This window comes from Schistocerca americana, chromosome 6 (assembly GCF_021461395.2).
Source record: "Schistocerca americana isolate TAMUIC-IGC-003095 chromosome 6, iqSchAmer2.1, whole genome shotgun sequence".
Classification (NCBI taxonomy): domain Eukaryota; kingdom Metazoa; phylum Arthropoda; class Insecta; order Orthoptera; family Acrididae; genus Schistocerca; species Schistocerca americana.
Window position 1 is genome coordinate 157,138,715 of NC_060124.1, and position 22,950 is coordinate 157,161,664.

The following is a 22,950-nucleotide window of genomic DNA, read 5'->3' on the forward strand; positions in this document are numbered from 1 at the left end:
GGTGAATCTGATGGAACCAAAGGAGTTGAGGTTGGAGAGGAAATTCTGGAGTTCTTCTTCACTGTGAGTCCAGATCATGAAGATGTCATCAATAAATCTGTACCAAACTTTGGGTTGGCAGGCCTGGGTAACCAAGAAGGCTTCCTCTAAGCGACCCATGAATAGGTTGGCGTACGAGGGGGCCATCCTGGTACCCATGGCTGTTCCCTTAAATTGTTGGTATGTCTGGTCTTCAAAAGTGAAGAAGTTGAGGGTCAGGATGAAGCTGGCTAAGGTAATGAGGAAAGAGGTTTTAGGTAGGGTGGCAGGTGATCGGCGTGAAAGGAAGTGCTCCATCGCAGCGAGGCCCTGGACGTGCGGAATATTTGTGTATAAGGAAGTGGCATCAATGGTTACAAGGATGGTTTCCGGGGGTAATAGATTGGGTAAGGATTCCAGGCATTGGAGAAAGTGGTTGGTGTCTTTGATGAAGGATGGGAGACTGCATGTAATGGGTTGAAGGTGTTGATCTACGTTCTGTGGGGGCTTGGTAACCAGCTACAATGGGGCGGCCGGGATGATTGGGTTTGTGAATTTTAGGAAGAAGGTAGAAGGTAGGGGTGCGGGGTGTCGGTGGGGTGAGGAGGTTGATGGAGTCAGGTGAAAGGTTTTGTAAGGGGCCTAAGGTTCTGAGGATTCCTTGAAGCTCCGCCGTCTGGACATCAGGAATGGGATTACCTTGGCAAACTTTGTATGTGGTGTTGTCTGAAAGCTGACGCAGTGCCTCAGCCACATACTCCCGATAACCAAGTACCACGGTCGTGGAACCCCTGTCCGCTGGAAGAATGACGATGGATTCCCCCTAAGGTAAGTCTTCCCGCTCCCGGGATTGGAATGACTCCTTACCCTCTCCTTTAAAACCCACATCCTTTCGTCTTTCCCTCTCCCTCCCTCTTTCCTGACGAAGCAACCGTTGGTTGCGAAAGCTAGAATTTTGTGTGTATATTTGTGTTTGTTTGTGTGTCTATCGACGTGCCAGCGCTTTCGTTTGGTAAGTCACATCATCTTTGTTTTTAGATATATTTTTCCCACGTGGAATGTTTCCCTCTATTATATTCACATCTGTGTTTTTAGATATATTTTTCCCACGTGGAATGCTTCCCTCTATTATATTCAATTAAACTGTTTTATTTAGATTGGTACACTTTAAGAAACAACAGCAATAGGTCATCTGATGAAATTGGAAATTCATGATCAACAGTCAATAATGAGAAGCAAATTGTCTCCTTTACAAGATTTAAGGTCTGAATGTTAAATGAACAGGAAGTTGTGTAAATTAACAATGTTCCTGTTTTTATTAACAAGTCAAGTCTAACTTTGAATTAATAGCAATCCTCTAGTAACTGGTGACACTAAATAAGAAAAAAAATTGAGACAAAAACATTTTATTCAAGAACTGTTCTTCTGTTAATGTTCATTTCCTTTTTTAGTTGCTTTATTTAATTTTTAAATACACAGATTGTGAAAATTACATTGCAAAATACTCAGGTAAAAATGCTACAAAATATCAGCCCTCTACAAATGCAGAATAAATACTGACACAGATCAGTATGTCTGTGATGTATCCTTAAAAACATGAATTTTATGAAAGCAAAGAATTATTGTGTGTACAGAAAATTTTACTTGGCTAAAATTGTTTACCATCTAATAGCTACGACAGTGCCATACTACGAAATTATAATTTAAGCAAAATTTTTTGACAGAATCCAATATTTAATTACAATTTATCACCCCAAAATCTCACACATCATGTTGAATACTTCGATTTTAAGGCATTTATATTAAGACCAAGTGACAGCTTCTGTCAATGCTTTTAAAGATAAAAGATATTTTCCATAGAGTCAAACCTTTTAAACATAAATGATGGTATCAAATTATCATACAAATTGTTTGAATCACAGAGCAAGAATTTAATACGAACAGAAAACTGTTCATCAGATTAAAATCAATAACAAATTTGAAGTTTGTTGGAACTGCTTTTACATCTAAAGCACTGACGATCTTATGATTAAATGAAAACTAAACAGAACTTTTGTCTTTTCATTAGGTGTTACAATATGTGGAAATTAAATAATTTTCAGCAAATTAAGTGAGACTTTCGGTCCTTTCATGTAAAATTAAAATGACAGTCCCAATAATTATCACCTAGGATTGGAGGACTAAGCAAATGGAACAATTATATACAAGTGCTAAAGTACTATAACAAGACATACATATAAAAATAACAACAGTGCATTTCTCCATCCTTTGTATACACGAGTTATCATATATTTCATTGATGCAAGCATAGGAGCTTTAAAATTTGTACTTGAAGTAAACTTTCAGCAAATACTGAACGTTAATGTGTCCAGCATCAAACAAAATGTGTCTGAAAAGCTGTTAAGGAAGAAAATAAGAATTTTTAACAACAATTCAAAACATAACTATAGAACACATCCTTTTAACATATTGCTGAAAAATGGCAATTGAACTGCACATTAATAATATTGATTTACTAATATCTCATTTTTAAGTTTAGTCTCAAACCATGTAAGTCATTTTTCAAATGATGGGCTGAGGACAAATACTGCAGCAGAGATGACATCAAAGACTATTCTTCAGAATACATATTTTTTTTTCCACAGAGGATTGCACACAGCTGCCCTACCCTCTCTTTGCCTCGTCACTGCGTGCTCCCCAACAGCACTTCACTGTCTGCTTCCAACCTTACCATCCCCCTCCCTTCCTGCCTCAGCCTCCTCCATACCCCCACCCAGTCGCCACTCCCATCATTCACTGGTGCTGCTGCTGCTCGCAGTGTGGCTTCAGTTGTCCGAGACTGCAATTGTGTGTGTGTGTGTGTGTGTGTGTGTGTGTGTGTGTGTGTGAGCGCGCGCGCACGCACAAACGTGCATGCACGCGTGTATGCATGCATGCAGGCGTGCGTGTCTGTCGTCTATCTGCGACTCAGCGTCTCCACTATATGGTGAGTAGCAACTTTACTCTTCTTAGTATTGTTATATTCCATCCAAGATTTTCATTTTGTAACTAACTTCTTTATGAATCTCTTTTTGTATGTGCAGTCTACATCTGGCACATTAGCTGCCTGGCCATTATTTCCCTAAATTAGCATGGATTGTTATGGACCATCTGCTACAGCCAAGATACTGGCAGTAAATATTAAAAGGGGGTTTGGAAAAGTGGACACAAACTAGAATGTATAAGAAAATGTATTCATATCCTGACAAGCCTGGCAAACTGAACATTAGAATGTAGGAGGAGGTATTTTCAGTCACCTTTATCATTAGGTTTTATAATTTGGTAACACCTTCATCCGACCATATGGGACTTACAAACTTTCCAGCCAAAATAATGCATAAGACCAGACAAACATAAAAAAATATGTTATATAACATTAAAGTTTAAAAAATAAGAATAGCTCTGGGGTACGTATAGTGACTGCTTTGCCTTCTCATCTTGTCCGGTAAGTCTCCCCTGACCCGAGAGTCTGGGTGACTTTCCTGAACTGTGGTCCTTTCCCTAAACCGATCCAGTCCTTTTCCTTCACAACACTTCCTTCCCCTTCAATTCTACTACCCGAAAAAGGAGCCACTGGCTCACAAAGCTTGTTAAAGTTAAACTCTTTTTGTGTGTGTGTTCATCTGCTGCCGCTTGCTCTGTAGATTTTTTATCTATCCATTTACACTAAGTAACAACACTCTGTATTTTGTCTAATCAGCAATTCAAATTAATCAATGAAAACCAGTCAAAACTCCTTTGTGAGAGAAGTGATCTGTTCATCAGTTCCACTCAGTACAATGGGCCTTTCAGCCAATATCCTGGACTTTTTGGCCTGCAGTTCTTCAACTTGCTGGACAATGGATCTCTTCTGTTGTGTGCTATTTATCACAACTTGATCACAAAAGCTTATGTATCTACAAATGCTGCACTTCAAATGTGACTTTAGAAGGAGGTTTGAGCACATTTTGATCAGAAAGCTCCTGCACTCAGTCCTGCAAGTTAAAATATCCTTGGCAGGCCATTTTGCTTTTCTGAGCTCAGACCATACAGCATGTCTATTGCAGGAATAAGATCAGCTTTATTACCAAGCTTTGTATCACACACTGATTTCGGGGCAAATAATACTTCAGCCTTAACAACTAAGGACATCACATCAGCAAGTAGAGATGACAAAGCATTGTACAGGAAAGATGCCATGGGGTTCACAAAAAGTGCATGATCTGCCCAGAAACAAAGCTAAAAAAAGATATTTTAGCTGGCAGCAGAGGATCTTCAAGGTACTTCAACATAGTTCACCAGCTGTAAGTATCTATTTTAATCATGTGTTTCTTTACTTTGTCCGAATAAGTCTTTAGAAAGAGTATGATTATTACACCCCAGTAGGCTGCATCCTTATTTTCCAGCCAGCGCATTTTTTAGGCGAGGGCAGATTTTTGGGGTTATTAAATCTTTTATAATCAGCTCTTCTTGCTGCTACATTCTTAACACATTACAAATTGATCTCAAAAAAGGTACAACACCCCAATTAGTCTTTAAGGCTGCATTCTTGAAACACTGATGAATTGTATGAAGACCACAAGATCCCATATCAACAAAATTTGATGAACTGTTCTCACGAATACTCATCAGATCAAGACTCAAATCCTTTAAGAATGCCCAACTGACATTAGGCTGATCCATTGATACCTGAAGCAAAATTCAGATCAGAATTTTGTATCTCAAAACCATCCAACATATCAGCAGCAGTGGTATGGCTGCAGATGAAAAATAGTGCATTTCAACTTCTTTTTTAACTTTGTGCCAATATCCGAGAGCAATATCCATTAGCCGCAACTCATGACACCTTGTTATGGCTCTAATCAAATAAAATTACAAACAGTACATCCCCTTCAAGATCTTCGAGAATAGTTTTCTTGAAGTGCAGCATTTATCCGCGAACAATACTGTATGATTCTTGATCCACCTAAGCTACATCTTACTAGCTACATTATCATTACAGAACATGACTGGAAACACTGCAGTCTGCTTTCCTATAGTAGAGAAGGAGACATGAGTTTCAACAGTCTGCAAAAGCCATAATATTTCCACCCTTGTATCATCATCCTGAATCAGGTGTTTTGAAATACGAGTGTTAGTCAATGCAGCATTAGCGGCAGTGATGGAGGTGACAATATGACTATTAGTTGATGCAACGTTGGTGGCAGTGATGGAGTTGCACCAGGCTGCAACAGCTGGGAGGTTGAAAAATGGACCATCGACTGCGAGCTTCCAGATTCACCAGTCACTGCGATCTTATCAACAGTCACGGGAGCATCTACATTAAGTTCAGTTATCTTGCCTGACGACAAGGAGCATAATCTGGAAGTACAATCAAATATCCAAATAAGTTGATGAGATGGCCCTTATGCTACGACGTAACTGCCAACCCTTTAAATCCAAAATCAGGAGACGCAGTTTAATAAAAATCAGGAGGTACGAATGATCGAAAATCCTGACTCATTTTCAGAATAGTTCCGAGACAACTGATTTGACTCTTCCTGTGATATCGAAAAGCTATATAATGGCTATAAAAATACAAATAAAAACACTGGAACTAACGAAAGCACCAATTCCACACTTGTTAGCTGTAGCGTAGTTCAACTGCACTACTAGTTTGGGACGTTTTATGACCATTTCTCCTAGGTTTGTTACAGTTTTTGTTCTTGCAGAGCTTGAAGTTTTCGCTATATTGCTATCTGGTAACATTTTCTTGAACAGGTCACTCGCATCGTCTTTACAATTAGTTGGCAAATTGTAGATGATGTAAATAATTCTAGGACCAAATTCCAATTTTTTTTGTTTGGTTTTGTTTGAAGCAGTGCTTTTTCCACCATGTGATAGACAAATGTCACGTCAGCAAAGACAAGATATCTGAATGGTGCGAAAAGTGGCAACGGTTCCTGTGGTGTCACCGCCAGACACCACACTTGCTAGGTGGTAGCCTTTAAATCGGCTGCGGTCTGTTAGTATATGTCGGACCCGCGTGTCGCCACTATCAGTGATTGCAGACCAAGTGCCGCCACACAGCAGGTCTAGAGAGACTCCCTAGCACTCGCCCCAGTTGTACAGCCTACTTTGCTAGCGATGGTTCACTGACTACATACACTCTCATTTGCAGAGACGACAGTTTAGCATAGCCTTCAGCTACGTCATTTGCTACGACCTAGCAAGGCGCCATATTCAGTTACTACGAATGTATGCTGAACAGATAATATTGTGAATCATGTACCGTCAAGAGCAACGTGCATCATTAATGGATTAAAGTTAAGTATCAAAATAATTACGTCCGCTTTCTGAATTCTAATTCCTTGCCAAGTTCCAGATCTCACGTCAGTAAAGTTCTTCCCTCCTCACGCCAGCCTGCATGAGCTAAAACGCTTGCATTTCTGCCTCCTCTAGTAACACGGTGTTGGCTCTTCTGCCAACACAACAGTTCCTAAATAAAGAGAAGTGTGAGGTCATCCACATGAGTACTAAAAGAAATCCACCAAATTTTGGTTAGAAGGTAAATCGCACGAATCTCAAGGCTGTCAATTCAACTAAATACTTACAAATTACAATTAAGAACAACTCTAATTGCGAAAAATTGTACAGGTAATGCGTGGAGTAAGGCAAAGCAAAGACTCCTCTTTGTTGGCAGAATACTTAGAAGATGCAACAAATCCACTAAAGAGATTGCCTATTGCTTCACTTGTCCACCCTCTACTAGAGTACTGCTGCACATCATGGGATCCTTACTAGATAGGATTGACAGAGAAAGATAACGAAGTCCAAAGAAGGACAGCTCATTTTTTATTATCGCGATATAGGGGAGTGTGTGTCATGGAAATGATACACGAATCAGGGTGACAATCATTAAAACAAAGACTTTTATGTTGCGACGAGAGCTATTTACAAAATTTCTATCACCAACTTTCTCCTATCACCAACTTTCTCCTCCAAAATATTTTGTTGACCTCCACCTACATAGGAAGAAAGTGTCATGATAATAAAATAAATCACAACGGAAATGGAAAGAGTTAGGTGTTCATTTTTCCTGTGCGCTATTCGAGGTGGAACTGTAAAGAAATAATCTGAAAATGGTATGATGAACCTTCTACCAGGCACTTAAGTGTGAACTGTAGGCTATTAATGTAGATAAAGAAAGATTATTAAATGCAAACAATGGATCTTTCCTTGACATAATAATGCACGGAAATTGTTGCAGTATTGCACCAAGAAAACAGAATGAAAATGTTTGAGGTCAGCTGATTTCAAAAATATTGAAATGATTGCACTGATTGCAGCTCTGTAATATACTGTTGTTATCCCTAAAAATTAGGTCACGCTAATGTCTGTTGATTCATCAGCTATAATGTTATGCAAGCTGTCACTGATATCTTGTCATAGATTTTCTACAAAATAAGGCCTTAGTACACGTTTTATAACTGCACTATGCTTTGTTCTATGTATCTGAAATTTTTTGGCAACTTCATTGTCTAAATTTCCTCACATTCAACTCACTTAACAACCACATGATATGACCACACAATGGCAAAAAACACAAGGGAGACCTCACCTTGATTCACGTCTAAAGATTCCTTCACCGTTTTAAAAGGTATTTTTGTTTAGTGTGCTGCATCAAAAATTCTTTCTAACCTGTTTGCAAATTTAGTATCGCATAGTGTGTAGGTTCTTTAAATGACCTACACATATAAATAAATATTCATGTTATCCTCGTGCAGCAAAGATATTGTAATGAGGTATGATCATCTCCATATGCTAACAGAAAACTGAACATTAAAATATCAATTATTTTATGTACTTCATAGGTTTTTTTTCACCAATCTCTGTCTCTTTTGGTCTTTTCAGCTGGTGTCAGAAAGACATATGTAATCGCTCTCTCTCATTAATGTGCTAAGTAAAAGTTATAATATGCGGAAGTCGCAAGTCTTTATCCTACTACTGAGCTACATCCTAATTTCCTTCTCCCGATGTGACAAGGACTTGCATTTTTAAATCTATATTTTTGAAGACGAAGTCAACACGAAGAGAGAATAGCCACCGCAGCCACACCGCCATTGTTGTATATCGTTGGAGGGAAATAGTAAATGCCAAGCAGCACCCCCAAAACTAAAAGGAATCAATATTTATCCAATGTTCCGGAATTGCCACAAGATTCTTAACACGCGGGCATCTATACCAGGGGGTTTCTGGACAGACAATTTTTGGTGCAGCTAAACAATAATTACTGCAGCTGTGAAAAACCCATTTCTCTCTCGCTCCCCAACCACTAAAGTAGCCATTCAGCATGATATTTCTGGGCATACTGTGCCTGTACTTTACCCACATATAACACTAAAACAAGATCCAGTGATGTAAAAAGCAGCACATTAACACCAACACTATAGGTATGCACAACGGATGCAGCTGCAGATTTATTAATATTAGAATGCACAACAATACAAGGACAAAGATTGAATACTGTGTATTATAAATGTTTAGGTGATATAAATTTAAGACCTAGCAGATGTTAATAAATTAAACAGTTTTACTTTCTGTATGTTGATTAGATCAATAATTTTTGTAATTTTAATGTAAAACCACTCTAATAAGTTTAAAATCCACCATAATTCGCACTAGCCACTAGAGAGCTACTCAAAACCGCCAGATTTAGTGGGAGAACTACTAACTGGCACAGTGACAACACACAAATGCAAGTCTAACCAGAGAACAAAACTGAGCAATATGAGTATGTATTCTACAAAACGTGCAGGAAAGAGGAAAAGGAACAATCCATAACATGTCCCGCACGACTTCCCGATTTCTACAAACTTCGAGCAGTATATTAATTAACGAGACTAAAAAGCAAAGGACTTTCCACAATTGGCCAAAACTGAAATGATGGGTTTTCAAAACAACTGTCTTTTGTTTGACGATCATTAGCCAGCAATCGGTAGAAATAAAGCAATAATGGGGAGGCAGGAGAGAAAGCTGCAAATCGGGAGTCTACCTCCTAAATCAGGAGAATTGGTAGGTATGTACAATCAGAAAGCCTGTCACTAACTTTTGAGCGCCACTCTGCTTTTAATGGCCAACGCATATTTAAAAAAAAAGAAGAAGAAGAAGAAGCAGTCATGGAAAATAAAATCCCATTAAGGACAGTGAGATGTCGTGCAGCCTTTAAGAGTTTTGCATCATGTAACAGTTTTAACACTTCCCTTACCAAGGACCAATGAAAAATATGAATGTATGCTGTCTTCTTGACTGCTGCAACTGCCCTGGAGAGCTTAGCTCCTTCCACATGGCTGACAACGGCCATATCCCCATTTTGATGACAGCGAAAGACTTGCTGCATACTATGCAATATGCCTGGAATTCTGACGTCTGTGGGCCTTTATGGCCTCATACCTCCAGTCATTCAGCCATTCAGGACTGAATTCCAGCTTGCTTGGTTTCACCATGATATACTGCTAGAACACTGCGAGAGTTGCCACGACTGAGGACGGAGATTAGTTTTGACAACTCTCCAGCAACAATTAAAAGCTAAAGTGCCTTCGAAGGTGAGACATCGCACAAAAAATGGATTTTCCCCATGAGCCACAGATATTTTCAGCAGATTCTTTGATACCTGCAGCCCCTGCCTTTGTATTTGTGGAGGCCCAGCCTTGAAACAGTACCCACTGAATTTGAGAATAAAATACTCACAGTGTCCCTCATGTATGAAAACAAGATTTTGGCAAATGATGGCATGGAAAGATCTGAGTATTTTTATACTTGATAAGCATGTGGAATTTTCTTATTTACTGCATTACATGAGTAACTGTAGACTTATGTAATGGAATGATGTAATTTTTTAAAGTCTTTGATGGCTGCTGAAATGAGAATTAGTGTGGCTTTGAAATATGGTAAGTTAACAAATTACACGCTTGTTTTTTATATAAAAAATGTGATTTTTCATAAACTTTTGTCCTGAAATGTTTTGTCATTTAATAAATCAATGTTTCACAACTGCAAGTGATTTAGAATGATAGTGAGATGACATTGAGCAAATTCCACTTTGTTTTGCCAAAGGAAGTAAATTTTAACTTGGAAGAAAGAGAAACATTGCTGTTTCTTGAAATTTGCCACTTCTGAGTGAATGGTTTTCAAGAGACAGCAAGTTTTAGTTGCTACAAATATAATAATGGACCAATGACCATATCAAAAAACATACAACTGTACCATGAAATACCTTGTTTGTGAAAACTGACATATGAACATTGCACAAACAAGAATGTAAAAATAGAGCATACAAAGAAATGGTTGAAAAATTTCTAGGCAGTATTACAAATGTGGACCACAATGTTGTTATAAAAACTAAGCTACAAAATTTGAAATGAAGTTTCAGAAAAAAATTCTTAATTTGTGTGACCATATTGTCCGTAGCTGTTTTGTAATAACTGAAGGTGTTTTAAATCCATCTTTACAGCTATGGTACAAGAGACAATAGTGCCAAACCATAAAAACTTCATGAGCAGATGGTGTTTCCTGATGCACGCAAAAATCGAAAGCACTAAAATTAACATATTTTGTAACAAACTGTTTTTAGATGGAGAAAGCAAGCAAATGGTATATGTGTTTCATTAAGACCACTGATGTTATTTTCTTTCAATACAATGAAACACATATGCTGACAAAAACATGCATTTCCTTGGAGTCGCAAGACGAATTTAAAATACCTTCACTGATTTCAGAAATAACCTAAAAAAAAGTAGGTGTCTTGAAAGAAGTGTATAAGGCAGGGAAGAGTTGTGTCAACCAACACTATAGGAGACTGGCAATAAAATGTTGGTTCTACTATTCTCGTTATTGCCTGTTCTTACCTACTGTGATGTGTCTATTATCATGTGATTTTTCTTCCAAGAAATATATGAGTACATAGCATACAAACCATCAGCGACTGTGCAATGATCTTCCTTATCGTCCATACTTTCTAATACATAAGCTACTTTTGAAGCGCCAAAATGTACTAAAATAAATAAAATATCCATAAAACACTGCACTACACAATGTACTTGTGGTGAGGCAGTCACAATTCCTGAACTCCATCGCCTGTAGCCTCTGACCCGCCCAGGAGCACTGCAGTCTGGGTCCATGGATAAACCATGAAAATCCACCACATTATACCACACAAAAACAGAACCGGCCTCCGGGCAGATTGGTGGGACTAGATCCCATGGGCACATCCTGCACATTAGTGGGAAACTACGAGCTTCAGATCGGCAGGCCTGATCTGTTAGTGATACTCACAAAAATGGCCCAAGGTTTTGGCCCATTGGTGGTCAGATATTCACAAGTCACAGACAGAATGTTGTTGAAATGAGACCATGGTGATCAATCCATGCGACACATAACTTGTGCAAATAATCAGAGAATCAGAACTAAATTTTTGGCCACAGCCTTTGTCAAAAAAAATGAGAGCGCACGCGCATGCCGCCCCCCCCCCCCCAGGATTATACAAAAGTCTGATAAAATTTTAGTCCTGTATATCTGTCAGATATATATGTCTGCCTGTGTCTGTATATGTGCAGATGTGTGTGTGTGTGTGTGTGTGTGTGTGTGTGTGTGTGTGTGTGCGCGCGCGTATACTTGTCCTTTTTTCCGCCCTAAGGTAAGTCTTTCTGCTCCCAGGATTGGAATGACTCCTCACCCTCTCCCTTAAAACCCACATCCTTTCGTCTTTCCCTCTCCTTCCCTCTTTCCTGATGAAGCAGCCTTGGGTTGCGAAAGCCTGAAATTTGTGTGAGAGTTTGTGTGTTTTTTATTGCGTCTATCTACCAGCGCTTTCTCGTTTGGTAAGTCACAGCATCTTTGTTTTTTACATATATATAACTATTTATTTAAATTTACTTTTCTTTCAGTGTTTGCTTTCACTGTTCAAAGAGATGGTAGCTTTCTACAACTGATATAAAAAATTGCACACAAAACTTTTTGAAAAAACAATTATGAAATTCAGTATGTTTTTAAATATATTTCCTAAAACAATGTCATGCAGTCAATAATGCAGTGAACTCATGCTATGACTATTTCCAAAAAGAAAAGTCGGTTATATTTTAACTCTCTTGGCTATATCTATATATCATCAGCTCAAAATAACTTCATTTCATCCAATAATTATTACAAAGGTCATTATAATAATAAGAATACAGTCAATGTAGTGGCTCACCATTATCATCTTGTTCTGCCTGATAATATTTTACATGTAGTCTTTTGCCAACTATTTTTTCAATCCTTGCAACCTTCATCCTTGATATTCTGTTCTTGTCCACAACTTCCAAGTTCATACCACACCTTTTAACAGTATCAAAAACATGTGTTTTCAGGAATTGATTAAAGTTATATCACAGTGTTTATTGTATCTACAACTATTTTCTGGGTCTAAGAAAATATTGTATGATATGGAATCATAAGGTAAATTCATATTTAAAACAAATCAGAAGTCAATTAGGAACGCTGTTCCACATCCAGCAAAATACCTATCGGAGAGTACAACAGACGAGTAGCTAAAAATACCCAAAACTGTCTCGACAGCAAAACAAGTGGCTAAAAAGTCCTGAAATATAATGCCAATATTAATATTTTGGGATACTTTTCTATCAAATTATTTACAGCACATTGCCAGCAATTAGTTTCATTTAGAACATATCAATAATGAGCTAGGTTCAGTGCCGTGGAATCATTACAACCACAGTTAGAAAATCATACAAAATTCTATGACATGTATCAAAATCTTTTATTATTTTAGTTAATGTTTTATATGTATGAGGGTTGACTGAAAAGTAATGCCTCCATCTTCGTGACTCTTCAACAGTTGGCAGCATTGGAATGCAGCAGGTACTGGCTTGTTCCGTAGCCTCTTCTCTACAGCTCCAGTTGGCAGGAAGCTTCAGCATTGAACAGTTGCATTGTTAAAGTGTTAAGTATGGTACCCTGCGCAAACAGTCAGTCAATGTGATTTAAGCAACGTGCAGTCATTGAATTTTTGACAGCAGAACATGTCACCTCAAAGGAGATTAATCAGAGAATGAAAGCAGTTTATGGTGACCGTGTTGATGTGAACACTACGTGTCGTTGGGCGAGTATATTTAAAGATGTTGAGGGGGGAACATCTGACCTGCATGACAAACAAAGACTTGGAGCAACCACAGAGTTCCTCAAGCAAAATGTTGACAGACTGATTCACGACGATCATAATATTACTAGACAAACTGAAAACATGATCGGCATTTCACAAGAATGTGTGGGTCACATTATTGCTTCCCTTGGCTATCAGAAGATCTGTGCACTATGGGTACCCCAGATGGTGACTCCTGAAATGAAAGCACACGGACTTGAAATTTTCCAGGAACTCCTCTCGCATTACGAGAATGAAGGTGACGTCTTTCTCCATTCAACTGTGTCAGGAGACAAAACGTGGTACACCATTACGACCCGGAGATAAAACGTCAGTCCATGGAATATGGACACAAAGACTCGCCCCAGAAAAAGAAATTCAAGATGCAGCCCTCAGCTGGAAAAATCATGGCCAGTGTTCTGGGACGCCGATGGTGTTATCCACGTTGATTTCCTTGATCGTGTAACAACGATAAATTCAGAGCGTTACATCACAACGCTGCAAACTCTGAAACAATGGCTAACAAGGGTCCAAAAGGAAAAGGGAAATGTTTTCCTGCAGCATGACTATGCCAAACCACATACTTCACGTGCCACCACAGCAGAACTTCAGAGACTGAATCTCACCATCGTATGGCATCCTCCATACAGTACAGATTTAGCACCAACTGTCTTCAATCTGTTCCCGATAATGAAAGACAATCTGCAGCGACATCATTATGCTTTTAATGAAGATGTTGAGAGAACTGTGAGACTGTGGTTGGCAGAAACAGAGTGTTGACTTTTTGCCGTGACAGCTTCAGAAAACTTGTTCATCATTGGCAGGTTGGCAGAAATGTATCCAATATGTGGGAAAGTGAATATTGGTACTTAAAGATCACATTCTACGGATTAATCGTTTGCTTTATTAAAATATTCCCATCCAAACCCAATTAACGAAGGTGGAGGCATTACTTTTCATTCAACCCTCACAGCAGGTTCCTTGCGAATGATAAAATCAGTGAACGTGATCATTGTTTCTAGGCCATGTAATACTTGGTAATGTGTTACAAGAAGATTCATGGTACTATTTGAGATTTCAGTAATAGAAAGACATAAAATGTGGCTGGGTACCTCTGTTTGTAACAGTTAAACATAAAGAAAATGGCAAATCCTGTAGATCAACTAGTTTGTGAAGAAGCAAGTAAGACAACAAGTAAGACAAACAAAAGTTTGTCCATTATAACAGATGATAGTAACTACATTAGTTAAATTCTACTGAAAATTCGATTATTATATTTTATACGCAAACATTCATTTTACTGAGACAGTATTTTAGGTTAATTCATAATTAAAATTACCAAGTCATTTCACTATATTGCTATTATTAAGTTAAATGTAAATCTCCGACTTTTTCCCCACATCCCAGAGATCACTCCCAATGGAAACCCTCAACCATAATGTAATCTAACAATGGAAATTTCAGAATGGAAGAAAAAGAACCTGAAGTAGGATAGACTGCTACTCATCACATAAAGAAGGTGTGGGAAGCAGACAGGCACATTGAGAGTAGATTGTTGTATGTAATCAAGAAATCAGATGACATCCTTCTTCAGATGTAGAAGAAAAAAGAAAAAAAAAAAAAAAAACACACACACATGCACGCACAGGCGGCCACTCTTGTCCCCTTGCTCCGAGGTCTGACTGCAGTGAGCAGTGATCTCAGCAGATATGAGTAGTGTGCAAACAGAAAAGGTGTGAGAGTTGGGAGAGGAAGGAGCAGCAGGCTAGGGGTGGGGGAAGATGCTTTGGGGGGAAAAGGGTAGAGGAAAGAAGCAGAGAAGTGAAAGAACTATACAGATGTGTAGATGGTGTGTGTGAGGCTGGAATAGGAACAGGGAAGAGGATATAGACAGGTGACAGATACTGATTGGTGAAGACTGAGGTCAGGGAGGCTACGGGAACAAAGCACATACTGCAGGGAGAGTTTCCAGCAGTGCAACATTGAGTAGCTGGTATGGGTGAGAAGAATTCAAGCACTCCATACTTCAGTTGCTGTTGATGTCAAGCACATTTTGTAGGACAGCGTAGTCAGCAACTGGGTGGTCTGGTTATCTCCTGGTCACAGTATGGGAATCATGAAGACAGGCAGATTGTTCTCATGCCCAGACAGAATGCCCAACAGTGTCTAGAGCTAAGTTGGTAGAACACATGGATGATTTCTCAGGTGGTTTTCCTCTGATGGCGCAGGTGTACCCAAGATCAGACTGGAATAGTTGGTAGTGCGGATAAGCAGTTAGAAACGGGTGGAACAGGGACGGACAAGGATACTACATGGTGGGTGGTGAAATATCACTGTTAGAGGAGTGGTGAGGAAAGTGCAGAGGGTATTTCTCATCTCAGGACACGGCAACAGCTAGCTGAAACTGCACAGAAGTTCATTCAATTGCTCCAATCCTGGGTGGTATTGAGTCCGAGGGGCGCACTTCATGGGTACACAGGAGGTGGTAGGTGACTGGATAGGTTAAGGTGAAGGAGATTCATTTCTAGACAAGATGGCAAAAGTGATTTCTGACTGTTAAGGTCTCAGCGAGACACTTGGCACATCTGGAGGGGATGCTCATCACTGCAGATGGAATTAACATGGATGGCGAGGCGGTGTGGAAAGGGCTTCCTCATACGAAATGGGTGGCAGGTGTCGAAATGGAGGTACTGCTGGTGCCATCCGAGAGGTGGATGCTGACAATGAGGAAGGTGGTTTGTTGGCCTAAGGAGAACCAGGTGAGGTTAGTAGGGGAGAAAGTTTTGAGATTCTGGTGGGAAGTCAATAGGCTGTCCTCACACTCAATTCAGATCATGCACCAGCAGCCGATACAGATGGACTTGTTACACAAGTAGTTTCAGCTCTTAGCAGAAAAACTTCGTTTGCAGGAGGCTGCTGCGTCCCAGGGATTGGTGCCCCATGCACTCAACACCACATTCTGTCCTCCTTTCAATGATGCTATGGAGGACTGGGATACATATTTGCATCAACTGAAGCAACATTTCATGGTGTTTCAAGTCACAGACAATTCCTTGAAGTAGTAGCTCTTTCCATCCTGGGTGTCGCCGGACATGTTTTTTCTCCTCCGAAAATTGGCATCACCGTCTGACCAAGTTGCCCTCTCATTTCAGGAGATATGCACTCCGCTCACTAATGCTTATACCCAGCAGTACCATATGGTTGCCTCCACAGTAGAATTTCATCAATACCATAAAAACCGAGAACAATTATACCACTCGTAGTATGTCAGTGACTTACAAGGCCTTAGCCGAAAATGTGATTTTACTTGCGCTAATCAATGTTGTAGGACTTTCTATGCCGAATCCTTAATTTGTGATCTGGTGGTTCAACTGGTGCCTCACCTGGAGGTTTGCATGGCAGCACTGAAACTGAATAACGCGTCGTAGGACATCTTGCGCATCACTCATTAGTGCAAAATTGCATAGAATGATTCATGGCAATATCGCAAGTGGAAGCAGTAAACGCATCACCAGGTGCACTGCCCCAGCATCATATATGGAGGAAGACCAGCAGGTTGAAGCAACATTGTGATTTGTCTTTGTTGGATGTCTCTATGACTTCGGAGCCTCCAGCCGTCCCTTGACGACGGCAAAGGGGGCCATTCCCTTCATGCCCACAGCGTTTTTCCTATCACTCCCAAGCAGACTGCTCAGATCGCTGGGGTTCTTGTACACACTGTGGCAAGGAGGGGCACCTCCGCTCACTATATCAAAGTCGCATGACCCAGCCCCATCCTGTGCCGTGACCACACCAGGACACAGTACACATGCTGCAGACAGTAGTCCCCCCCAGGGTGACTACTTCATGTAGAAATTGCTTCTCACACTTAGCATGTTGCACCAGGACAATCGTTTCCAGGTCGATGCTGGGCCCACCATCTCTTTGATCAATCAGGGAACTTATGTCCAGCTGGGTTCACCTGAATTGCCACTGTCCTCGTGCAGTTTGGTGGCCTATGGTAACAGAACGATTCCTCTTTGCGGGCAATTCTCAACTGCAGCAACTTACAAATACGTCACCCGGCTTTTGACATTCTTTGTCATTGACCATCTGTCGGCTACCAACATTTTTGGCCTTGACGCCTTCACGGCTTTTGGATTTTCTACAAGGTGTACAACTTTGCGTCTGCCGTTTTTTCCCCAACATTTGAGGCTTTAATGAAACAAATTGGTTAGACATGTATCATTCAAAGTATTTTCCATCACTGGCCACTACTTTCTCCCATCTTTTGGGCAGTGTACAAATCCCGCATCGAAAAAATTGTTCATCTTTTGAAGCGATCCATGAATCAATCCAATTTGTGACTTCTTCGTGAGATCGGAAGTGTTGGTCAGCCAGGCCATGTGCCATTGATCCAAACACGTGACAGTCAGAGGGAACAATGTCCGTAGAATATGGCGGGTGGGGTAGGACTTCCCATTTTAACATTTACAAGTACATTTTCAACTCTTTTGCAACGTGGGGTTGAGCATTGTCATGCTGCAAAATCACTTTATTGTGCCTCTAGCTGTATTGCGGCCATTTGTCTTTTAATGCTCTGCTCAAACGCATTAATTGCTTTCGATAACGAACACCTGTGATTGTTTCAGTTGGTTTTAACACCTCATAGTACACGACGCCGAGCTGGTCCCACCAAATGCAGAGCGTAATGTTGGAGCCGTGATTATTTTTTCCAAGCTTGACCTTGATGATGCATACCTCCAGCTGCCCTCAGATGAGGCATTTCTGAACATTATCATCCTTAACATGCCGATTGGGTTGCATAAGTACAAGTGAATCACCTTTGGCAATTACTCAGCCCCTGAAATATTCCAGCAATTTCTGAAACAGTTGATACAGCATATTACAACTTGTGTGAATTACTTGGATGACCTCTTACTGGCAGAGGATCCTCCAGCCAGAAGCATTTGAAAAACCTCCACACCCTGTTCACGGCCATGTGGAATGCAGTCTTGTGTTGTCATTTAGAGAAGTGCAGATCTTTTCAGCTAGGAGTGGAGTACTTGGGGCACTGGCTCCCTAAAAAGGGAATCCAGCCTACCAATCAGAACATTGCTGCCATCACTTCTTCACCTTGTCTGACGATCTTACGTGTGGGCCAGGTCAACTATTATGCAAAATCCTTACCCCAGGTGACCCACATTGTAAAACCTCTCAATCTGTGTAAAAAGGGGGTCCCATATACCTGGACCCCTATCTGCAATCAGGCTTTTCTCAAATTGAAAACAAAGCTGCTATCTGCACCCTACCTCATGGCTTTTCTCCCGGCCTCCCACTGGTTCTGGCCACTGATCCTTCCGCCTATGGTATCGAAGCAGCCTTGGCACACAGGAATAGAGGTGGTTCTGAACAGCCTATTGCATATGCACTGAACACCCTGACCCCAGCACAGCACAACTATTCACAGATCAAAGAGGCAGCCTTGGCAACAGTGTTTAAAGCCGAGAAATTTCACATGTACCTTTTTGGGACACAGTTCTTTCTAATTACGGATCACAAGCTGTCGGTTGCGTTATTCAGAATGAACAGTGCAATGCCTTCAGCACTGGGTGTTGTTCCTCAGTGCCTACAATTACTATCTGGTAGAAGTCAACAGCCCAGCATTCTAACACTGATGCATTGGCCCATCTACCAACTGGCTTAGACCCAGATTTCGAACCATAGGAGATCCTTTGCTTCCACGTTGACACTGAATGTCAACACCTGTTGGACTGTGGCCACGTGTTTTGCCACTGCAACGCGCTGGGACCCCACCCTGCAACAGGTTCTTCACTACATAATACATGGCTGGCCCCCTTATCTCATTTGACAAAAGACTCCACCCTTGGAAACAGCTTTCCCCGTCTCTCAGCTGCAGATGGCGACATCCTTTTGGATACTGAGACGTACGCACATCAAGTGGTTATTCCGGTGGAATTGCATCGTGGGGTATTCAGTTTTCTCCATAACGGTCATTGAGGCATGTCCCACATGAAAAAGCTGGCACGCCACCATGTGTACTGGCCCAGGGTCAATGGCAACATCGAAAAGAAGGTTCATAGTTGCGTAACATGTGCCCTCCACCAGGCAGTGCCCCCTCAATCCTTAGCCCCCTGGCATACTCCTCACCTCCCATGTTGATTTTGCAGCCCCATTCTTTGGTTCTATGTGGCTGGTAATAGTGGATGCTTATTCGAAGTACCTCTATTTCGTACACATGGCATCCACCACAACCAGGGTTGCCCTTACTGCCTTAGCCCAAGTTATGGCCACTGAAGAGTTGCCTCACACATTGGTCTCTGACAATGGCCCACAATTCATGGCCTCTGCCTTTGAGGACTCCTGTGCCACCGATGGTATCAAAGACACCTGTAGCCCTCCGTTCCACCCTTGCTTGAATGGTGAAGGTGAACATCTGGTTCGGATTTTTAAGCAGCGGATGAACAAGACCATCGAATCCTCTGCTATTATGGCGGCCCATACTTTGTTTCCGAGCACTTATCGCACCGCACAAATTAACAATCATAGCTCTGCAGAACTACTCCATGGTTGCCAGTCTCGGACTTTGCTCCATCTGCTAACACCACTGTCATCGGTATCTCGCTCAGGTCCCTCTGGATGTTACACCCCTGGCATGGTAGTGTGGGCACACTCCCACGGGAGTGCTGAGACTTAGACACCAGCAATGGTAGTGTCCACCCACGGGCTACTAGTTACAATGGTCCAAACACAGAAGGCGATCGAGTGTTATCACTACAACCAGCTTTGGCCTTGAACACAAGCATCCCCACTGCAGCCCCTCTTCCACCGCCTCCTGGTGCCAATGTGACAATGTCCCATTGTCACTCGGGCCTTCCTTCTGGCTCCCTGTGGGTCAAAGGTCGGTGGCTGCTAGGATACTGGCAAGAAGTGGTAGTAGCACTGACTGCAAGCTGATGGGAATGGTAGGAAGGGGAGAAGCAGTAGGAATGAGGGAGTAGGGAAGTGACACACATACTCTGCTGCGCCCAGTTAGTGATGATGCACGGACATGGCAGTGAACAAACCACAAACCATTACATCTACTGAGACAAAAACAAGATTTTCAAGTATTTTATTTTTTTCTGAATTTCTCCGATATTCCCCTGATTTTCCTTGACACAATTGAAATTCCCTGATTTCCAGAACTTGTGGCAACCCTGTTTAAGTTTAGTAACTTCTGGAAACTTAGCAGGTGATGGTTCAGTGGGAATGGTGTTTGTCACAGCTGTAAGAGTAACTTTAGTACCCCAGAGTTCAATATTGGTTTTGAGTTGAGTCCGAATAGTATGGTTGGTGGTGAAAAGTGTTTCTATTGTAGGGACTGGGAAGATAGAAAGTCCTTGAGGAGCCCATCATGACTGAACTTAGGAGTGGGGTAAAAGGTGAGGCCTTTGGAAAGCAATGATACTTCTGTGGGCAAAAGCTTTTGGAGGGCAGGTTCATAATTGTATTTTGGTTCTGTTTAACCTCTGGGTCCCATTGCGCGGTGTGAGGAAATTAATGAGGGTGTAAAAATATGTTACGGTTGCAAGGAGGGTTTGGCGTGGATAGTGGTAGTCCACTGCTAGAAATGAGATGAATAGATTGTACAGTTTTCTGAGGTGGTGGTGTTTTGAAGGACTATATTGGTGAGGGCTATGGACTGATGGAGTTTGAACAGATAGAGAACGCTGTGGAAGGATGAACTGCAGCTGGAAATTAGCAATTTGATGATAAGGCCATTTGGGGGGATTCCTCGAGCACAGTTACAACACAAGAACAATTCATGGGACTGGGTGGTGACTAAGGATTGAGGAAACTTCTCTATATTGTGACTTACAGAGAAGGAGCAGGATCAAAAGTGGAGGGCAAGAAATGTGTAATAATACCTTAAAAACTCATTAATACTGTATTATTAAATATTGTACAAAAAGGATTAAACCAGATAAAATATAGTAAAAAAAACTAAGATGAAAACGAAATTAGATAAAAGTAATGGAAAGCCACCTACCATTCTCTACATACCCACTGACTGACTGACTGGCTGGCTGCAAATAACCACAATCTCCCCCCTCGCCAACTGCTTTCACTTCCATGTACCCAGCACCACCAAGAACTTGGGAAACTGAATCATCTTTCCTGCAGGGGTTTCAACTCTCTCTTTTTGTGTCCTGAAATGAGAAATATCTTCCCCACTATCCTTCCCATCTCTCTCACACTGGCACTCCACTGCTCAACCAACATATGCAATAGCCTTGTCTAACCCTATTATACCCCTGCTCCCACGCCATTGCCCAAAGACTCAAATCTATGTAAAATATCTAGAAGCAAGACCTCTTTCCTATACATTCTGCCATTACCACTGGACCATTCACATGTGCTTGACTTCAAAGAGTGCTTCACAATCTGAGTCATCTGGATTCTCTGCATCAACACCAGCATTTCTGAACTGGACATTTGGGAAAGACTCTGTGCAACATGTCTATTGTTCCTGTAATTTCTTTGGCCTCAATCATCGCTAATCCCTGACATCCGTTTGCCTCTATTCCCCTTCCCTGCTTCCATTTCAGCCCCCCCCCCCCCCTCCAAATCCCAAGCAGACCTGCATAGCCCTTACTCATTCTCTGCCACTCCCCTCTCATCCCCCCCCCCCCCCCCCAAACTCCAGATGCTGCACTCGGCAACCCCACATCCCTGCATACTCCCTCAGGCATTACCATGCTATCCCTACCAGACACCTTTTCTGTACCATCACTACCCACCCCAGCTGTGATCATTGCTCCCCACAGTCACACCTCAGTCCCTGGAGGCAACAGTGACACACACACTCTCTCTCTCTCTCTCTCTCTCTCTCTCTCTCTCTCTCTCTCTCTCTCTCTGTGTGTGTGTGTGTGTGTGTGTGTGTGTGTGTGTGTGTGTGTGTGTGTGTGTGTGTGTACGACTTATAGCTTGATTATATACAAACATCCGTCATTCCATGTGCCTTTCTGGCCTCTATGCAGTGAGTAGCAATCTATTTTACTTTTACTTGATGGAAAATCCAGTGCCACTCAGCATCCAGCGGAGATGCTGAGTTGCAGACAGGCACAACCAAAAGACTGTCATAATATAAGCTTTCAGCCAACAAGGCCTTTGTCGAAAATAGACCACCAAGAGTACAGCCGCTGGCCCAGTTAAAGTGGGACACACACACACACACACACACACACACACACACACACACACACACACACACACACGAAATTGCAACTCACATACATGACTGCAGTCTCTGGCAATTGAAGCCACACTGCGAGCAGGCGCAGCAGTGCATGGTGGGAGAGGCAACTGGGTGGGAGTAAGGAGGAGGCTGGGACAGAGAGGGGGAGGGATAGCAGCATAGGGGTGGGGAACAGTGAAGTGCTGCTGGGAAGCCTACAAGGACTAGGTGGAGAGAGGGTAGGGCAGCTAGGTGCAGTCGGGGTGGGGGGGCAGTGGAAAAGGAGAAAAGTAAAAAGACTGAGTGCATTGGAGGAATAGAGAGCTGTGTAATGCTGGAATGGGAACAGGGAAGGGGGCATTACTTACAAACAAATTGTACAGTTATGAGCACCCACATGGCACCATCCTATACCAACCATGAGTCATCTAAAGGAATCATCCTTACACACCCAGAATCCTAAACCCCCCACCTGATTCAGATTAACTGATGACACCTTTGCGATCTGGATTTAGGG

At 41.6% G+C, this 22,950-nt stretch overlaps 1 protein-coding gene across 5 annotated transcripts in view; it reads right to left on the reverse strand.

The window, feature by feature from the left end:
• Nucleotides 1–22,950, reverse strand: part of LOC124619931 (polycomb protein Sfmbt-like) — a 297,358-nt gene that overhangs the window by 58,464 nt on the left and 215,944 nt on the right. For all 5 annotated transcript variants that reach the window (XM_047146574.1, XM_047146575.1, XM_047146577.1 and 2 more), the window contains one exon: nucleotides 12,266–12,390. In XM_047146574.1, coding sequence (XP_047002530.1) covers nucleotides 12,266–12,390 — 125 coding nt within the window. The remainder of the gene's footprint in view (nucleotides 1–12,265; nucleotides 12,391–22,950) is intronic.